General features: G+C 41.1%; 1 protein-coding gene across 1 annotated transcript; it reads right to left on the reverse strand.

The window, feature by feature from the left end:
• Positions 1 to 3774: 3774 nt before the first annotated feature.
• Positions 3775 to 5272, reverse strand: WFDC11 (WAP four-disulfide core domain 11). The gene is made up of 2 exons (XM_015430085.3): positions 5173 to 5272; positions 3775 to 3992 (listed from the first exon to the last, which is right to left on the reverse strand). Exons 1-2 carry the CDS (start codon positions 5270 to 5272, stop codon positions 3775 to 3777), a joined length of 318 nt encoding a protein of 105 aa, XP_015285571.2.
• Positions 5273 to 7415: the final 2143 nt, after the last annotated feature.

Genomic DNA, 7415 nt, shown 5'->3' on the forward strand with positions numbered 1-7415 from the left:
ACTAAAGATATATGTGATTTGCACACCACCATTCAGTATTAGAGTATTCTGAATTTGACTGTGTGCTTACTTTGACCATTGAGTTTTATATGTTTTGTGTTGCTAATTAGTATATTTTACATTAAGCTTGAATATTCCCTTTAGTATTTCTTGTAAAATCAGTCTGGTGATGGTGAACTCCCTCAGCTTTTGTTTGTCTGGGAAAGTCTTTCTCTCTCCTTCATTTCTGAAGGACAGCTTTGCAGGGTATAGTATTTGGTCTTGATAGTTTTTTTCCTCCAGCATTTTAAATATAATATATCATCTCTCTCGCTCCTGGCGTGTAAAGTATCTGCCAAGAAATCTGCTACTAACCTTATTGGAACTTTATTATATGAGATTTGTTTATTTTCTCTTGCTGCTTTCAGGATCCTCTCTTTGTCCTTAATTTTTGACAGTTTGGTTATCATGTGTCCTGGTGTAGTCTCATTTAGATTGAATTTCATCGGACAATTTTGACCTTCCTGTACCTGGATATTTATATTTGTCTCCCAATTTGGAAATTTTTCTGCTAATATTTCTTTAACTAACTTTCTACCCCTTTGTCTTTCTCTTCTCCTTCATGAACTCCCATAACTTGAATATTTGATCTTTTGATGCTGTTCCACAAACCCTGTAAGCTTTCTTTTTTGTTGTTGTTGAGTTTTGTGTTTGTTTGTTTGTTTGTTTGCTTGTTTGTTTGCTTGAGACTTGCTTGTTTTTGAGACAGGGCCTCAGTTCTGTCACCCAGGGTGGAGTGCAGTGGCACAATCATGGCTCACTGCACCCTTGACCTCCCAAGCTCAAGTGACACTCCCACCTCAGCCCCCCAAGTAGCTGAAGCTGGGACTACAGATGCATGCCACCATGCCCAGCTAATTTTTTTTGTAGAGGGTAGGGGTCTTAATTTGTTGCCCAGGCTAGTCTCAAACTCCTGGGCTCAAGTGATACTCCCACCTCAGCCTCACAAAGTGCTGGGATTACAGGTATGGGCCACTACACCCAGCAATCTTGTAAGTTTTCTTTATTCCTTTCATTCTCTTTTTCTTCTCTGACTGTATATTTTCAAATAACCTATCTTCAAGTTCACAAGTGTTTTCTCCTGCTCAATTTCTCATCTATTCCATTTTTCATTTCATTGTATTTTTTAGCTCCAGTTTGATTGATATTTGATTTCTGTTTGATATGTTTTATAATTTCAATCTCATTAAATTTATCATTTTGGTCATTTTATTGTTTGCTTGATTTGATTGAATTGTTTCTCTGTATTTTCTTGAAGTTCACTGAGTTTCCTTAAAACAATTATTTTGAATTGTCTGTCAGGTAGTTCATGTATCTCCATTCCTTTGGTATCAGCTACTAAGAGATCACTGTATTCTTTTGGTGTTCTCCTTGTGTTTTTTGTTTTTTTGGTTTTTTGGTTTTTTTCTTATTGCCTTACATTAATGTGTGTGCATCTGAAGAAATAAGGACATTTCAGTCTTTGAAGACTAGTTTTTTTCTGGGGAAGCGCTTCATCAGTCATCTAGAGGTTCAGGAGAGGCCATCTGGCATGATCCAAGGTCATACTTGCTGCTGGAGTCCTCAGGCAGGCTGGCCTGGTTCCTGGGTCAGGAGATGGGTGGGCCTGGTGCTTGAGTCCACAGGGTTGGGCCTGAAGCCTGGATCCACTGGGGTGAATTTGTTGATTGGGTCTGCAGGAATGGTGTTGGAGCCAGGGTTCATGAAGGCAGGCCTGGACCTTGTATCATTGAAGGCCAGCCTCATGCCTGGGTACACAGGAGCTAACCTGGCTCTGGGGTGGGCCATAAGCCTGAATCTACAGAGTCTGGCCAAGTTCTGGGAGGGGGATGGCACCTGGGACTATTAAGATGGGTCCGGAGCCTGAGTACATCAGGGCTGTCCTGGAGCTTATGTCTGCAGGGGTATTCTTGGAGCCTAGTCTATGGGATCTGGCCTAGAACTGAATTCTACTGGGGTGGGCCTGGACCCTGGATCTGCTGTATCAGGTCTGGACTCTGGGTTCACTGGAGCTTGGGTGCACATGGACTGGCCTGGAGCCTACAGCCAGCCTAGTACTAGGGCTAGTGTGAAGTTTGGTCCACAAGGGCTGGTCTGGAGCCTCAGATCATGGGCACTGACCTGGTGCCTAGAGTCACTGGAGCTGTCCTGGAGCCTAGAGCCAGGAAGGCTGGTCCAGTTCTGAAGTCTGCTGAGACTCTCGAACCTCCAGTCAAGTGTGGGGGGTGGTGCTATGAAGACTGGCCTGGCACTGTGCAGGCCCGAGCTTGTGTCTGTGAGTATATTCCTGGTGTTTAAGGCCAGGGGTGCTGATCTGGCACTGGAATGGGTGGGAAGCCTGAGGCCACGGGGGTTGACTTAGTACTGAGTGGTCCTGGATCTTGTATTTGTAGGGCCTGGCCTGGAGGCTGAGTCTGCACGTGCTGGTCTGAGGAGTAGGGCTGTGGGAATCAACCTGGTGCTGAGGTAGACTTGAAGCCTGAAGCTATGAGGGCCAGCCCAGTGCTGGAGAAGGTCCAGAGACTAGGGCCTTGGGGTCTGCCTGGCCCTGGGATGGGCTTGGAACATGATTCTGTTGGGGTTAGCCTGAAGCTAGGACTGCTGGGGCCTGTCTGCCACTGGGGCCGCTAGAGTTGACCTGGCACTAGAGCAGACCCAGAGATCAAGTCTGCTAGGCAGACCTGGAGCCTGGGGCTCCTGAGTTCAGCCTATTTGTAATTTCTTTTGTCTGACAATTAGAAACCTTACTCAAATTATCTTCCAGTTATTTACTTATTTGTTTAAACTTGTATATATGGAAAGTAGTTTTCCATATATATGGAAAGAATTGTTTATCCATATCTCTGTGAGAAACCATTTACCAAAGACCTGCTCTCTAACCTACTGAGTGAAAGTGCTACTGAAAATTCCCCACATTAAAAATGGGACAGAAATAAAATTCTGTTCTGTGAAGCCCATGAAATTAGCCTATCAGTTCTAAGCTTATCAGATGGGACGGCAAAAGTTGGAAGCTCGTCTACAATGTAGGAGAGGAACAATACTGGGGATTTGTAATAAGGGTACTCACGGGTGGTGGGATGATCTGAAAAAAGGCAAGGCCACTACTGGTAAATGAGTTTATTCGTCAAGTGTTTTGAGTTTATTCTGTCCAGCTGTCAGTAAAAATAGACTGGTGTTCCTAAAAGTAGCCACATGGTACTACTATGAGACCTCTTAAACATTTCCCGCCCACACAGGTGGCAGCCTGGTGGGAAGCTAGGGTTTTAGTAATATTCATCGGTTTTCTGTAAAAGAAAAAGATTAGATTTTTAGAAGCTAGAGAACTCTGAGAAACAAGCATTCATTCCCCCCGCTTAATAGTATCAATGTTCACCAGACAATGGGACAAGAATACTTCAACGTAACAACAGGAGTTGCCCACTTCTGAGTAGGTGAGGTATTGGTCTATTGAACAAAAAAAGGTGGAGACTTTGGGCCTGGCTGAGCCAAATGGCCCATGGAGAAGTCTGACTATGGAAGCAGTGGTTAGAAATCTAGACAAATTTAGGAAAAAATAGGAAACTATGGTGTAATACAAAGAAGACAACACAGACAGGTATTGATTATATAATGAAAGAAGCAATGGGGTCTAACCTGGTGTCTTGATTTACTTGCCAGTGAATTGCTTTCCAAGTTAAAGGGACATTGTCTTCCGTTATTTTTGTACCTAGAATTTGGGGTACCTCAGTCTTCTGTTTAGGAATAATAGCCTCTGGGAAGGGAATGAGAATCAGTGAGGATATACACCCAAGCAAACATCTCCCAACTCACGACATTTATCCAGCAGATGTTTCCACAATAGGTCCAGCAGCATGTGTAATTTTTGTCTTTACATCTAAAGGCTTTAGAACACTTCTTGGTACATTCTTTGACCTTTGGCTTTCCCCAGCACTCTTCAAGTAACAATTCCTTCCCTGAAATTTAGATGAGATGGTCAAAGGTTGATAGTACGTTTCAGCCAAGCATGGAAAGAAAAGCCCTTCATATGTTTAACAGTTCCTCCTGGAATCTGGGCCCCAAATCCCAACCAAGGTATCTATTTGCCTTTTAAGGGAATTGCCTTCATGAGCCTCCTCAAATTCCTGCCATTATACCTTCACTGACCCCATTGCGTCTTCACTGACCTCTTTTCCTTCTCGACCTCTGCAGGCTTTACCAGTGTTGCAGGCCTCTGGGTCCTCTCTGAGCATCCCAACGATACAATTCAGTCAATCCCCAGCATTCATGTGCCCTCCTATGAAATCTACATTTACATAACAGGAGATCTCAGGGCCTGGCATATCTTGTAGCCTCATTGCAATGCCTAATTTCACAGTGTGGGAAGCTAGGCCAGGTCAAGTAAGAAACAGATTCTCTCCCTTTTTCTTTCCCTACTTGCTGACTCTGTGTTTAATAACTCAGCCTCTCTTCAAATTCTTATCTCTCTCACTCAGTTTTCTTAGCCCCTCCATTCATCCCATTTTCTCATCATATGAGAGGTTGCCCCACTGAGAACCGATCTCAAGCCTCTTTCCTAACTTTTCACATTCTGAAAGCCTTGCCACTGAAACTAAGGATATGTATTAAGAAATGCCCATTTGGTACTCATGTGACAAAGTATACGCAGCTAGCTCACAGAGATACCAGTATAGAGCCACAGAATTAGCTCTTTACTGACATCTCACCCTCAAAGACAGTCTAACATTGGAAAATGTTTTTATGTTTATAGCTTATGGTGTATATACACACACATATGTGTGTGTAAATATATATATTTAAATATATATCTTATATATGATATATATTCATATATATGAATATATATAAATATTCATATATATTTAAATATAGATAGATACATAGATAGAGAGAGAGAGAGATGGAGAGAGAGAGATAGACAGATATTGCTATTTTCAAGGTTAAAAGAGGAAGCATTAAAGGACCTCAGCTTAGGGATTTCTTGAATCTCTGTGCATACAAAGTTGTCTGATTCTCTGATGGGTGATCCTATGAAGGTGGGTCCTGAGTCAGATACAGCAGACATGAAACCCCCTCCCTTGTTCAGAAACAAGCTCATCCCACTCCTGTGGCCCTTAATCCAGCCTCACCACCTACTGGAATATTTTTTCTTCCTCATTTCTCCCAGCACAGACAGTAGCACCGTACAGACGAATGTCATAAGCATGAGTATCCACAGCTTCATGAGGCTGACCATATGTGTCTGAATATATGTTGTTGGAAGGATTGTTTTTCTTCCCAGCTGCTGCTAGAGATCAAGACATATAAATAGGGAAAGAGAGGTGTGAAGCAAGAGAAAGTGCTTGTCGAATTTCTTCATTCTCTATCTTCTCACTATTCCCCCTTGCCCTCTGCCTACCCAACAACTGGCACACCTAAGCTGAGTGTTAGCTTTGCCAAAACGAATCTCTCCATCTCACACCTCATGTTTTCCATTTACTGGAAAAAAATGTAATGTGTTGCCTTATTTTGATTAAAACATAATTCAAATTCAACTTACAAAAAAAATTTTGATCTTTTATTTTAGGTTTGGGCTACATGTGAAGGTTTGTTACACAGGAAAACTCATGTTGTGAGAGTTTGTTGTACAGATTATTTCATCACCCAGGTATTAAGCCCAGTACCCAACAGCCATCTTTTCTGCTCCTCTCCCTCCTCCCACCCTTCACCCTCAAGTAGACCCCAGTGTCTATTGTTTCTTCTTTGTGTTCATGAGTTCTCATCATTTAGCTCCCACTTATAAGAGAGAATATGCAGTATTTGGTTTGAACAAATTCTTTTTGAAAATGTGTTCAACATTTATTGAACACCTACTGTGTGACACATACTATTATACACCATACATAGAGAGAGGATCCTTAACTTGTGATGGTTTGACATACAACTTTTCAACTTTATGATGGTGCAAAAGCAATACACATCCAGTAGAAATCGTACTTTAAGTACCCATCAACCATTCTGGAGGTTTTTTGCTTGTTTTTTTTGTTTTTGTTTTTGTTTTTGTTTTTGCTGTTACATAATATTCCATTCTGTGAATATGTCACACAATATGTATTCATCTTCATGAAAATGAACATTCAGGTTGTCTGCAGTAGTTTCACTGTTGAAACCATAAAACTAAAGCAGCCGTGAACAAATATACTATTCTCCTGCACATGAATGAGAATTTTTCCCCTTTCCATCCATGCTTAATTTTTCTCTTTAATGTTTTTTTATTTTCAGCACAGTATTAAATACATTACATGAGCTATTCAACACTTTATTATAAAATAAGCTTTGTATTAGATAGTTTTACCCAACAGTAAGCTAATGTTAAGTGTTCTGAGCACATTTAAAGTGTTAGCTTACAAAATTCTTAAAACATAAAAAAGCACATAGAAGAAAGTGAAAATATTTCTAGTTATTCCAGTATATCGATGTACAATATTCTATCTTTCATATTTGCATAGATATAAATACAGATTTTTTATAAAACAAAAATTATATAAGCTTGCTGTTATATAATGACTTTTTAAAAACTACTTCATTAAGACATAACTGACATACAAAAAGCTATTTATAAGACATCTTGGCCGGGCGCGGTGGCTCAACCCTGTAATCCCAGCACTTTGGGAGGCCGGGGCAGGCGAATCACGAGGTCAGGAAATCGAGACCATCCTGGCTAACACGGTGAAACCCCGTCTCTACTAAAAAATACAAAAAAAAAAAAACTAGCCAGGCAAAGTGGCGGGCACCTGTAGTCCCAGCTACTCGGGAGGCTGAGGCAGGAGAATGGCGTAAACCCGGGAGGCGGAGTTTGCAGTGAGCTGAGATCCAGCCACTGCACTCCAGCCTGGGCGACAGAGCAAGACTCCGTCTCAAAAAAAAAAAAAAAAAAGACATCTTTAGTGTATACAACTATAATGAGTTTGAAGACAAGTATACACCCATGTAATCATCACCACAATCTAGGCCATAAACATATCCATCGCCTCCAAAAGTTTCCACTGGCCTCTTTACTTATTATTTGGTGTGTGTGTGTGTGCGCGGTAAAAATAAGATCTGTCATCTTAACAAATTTTTAACTTTGCAATACAGTATTGCTAACTATGGACACTATGCTATACAACAGGTCTCTGAGATGTATCCATCTTGTATAACTGAAACTTTGTGCCCTTTGACTAATATCTTCAATCTCTCTGCTTGTTATTTGGTCTGTCCAGGGTATCTAATTCTTCCTGATTTAAGTTAGGAGAGTTGTATTTTTCCAGGAATTTATCCACCTCTTCTAGGTTTTCTAGTGTATGTGTGTAAAAGTGTTCATAGTAGCCTTACATGATTGCTTGTATTTCTGTGGTGTC

The sequence above is a fragment of the Macaca fascicularis genome, chromosome 10, assembly GCF_037993035.2.
Source record: "Macaca fascicularis isolate 582-1 chromosome 10, T2T-MFA8v1.1".
NCBI lineage: Eukaryota > Metazoa > Chordata > Mammalia > Primates > Cercopithecidae > Macaca > Macaca fascicularis.

Coding starts and splice junctions, on each gene's coding strand:
- WFDC11 (XM_015430085.3), bottom strand. CDS start 5,272: ATGGTCAGCCTCATGAAGCTGTGGATACTCATGCTTATGACATTCGTC. Junction 3,993..5,172: donor GAGGAAGAAAAAATATTCCA/GTAGGTGGTGAG, acceptor TCTAAATTTCAG/GGAAGGAATTGTTACTTGAA.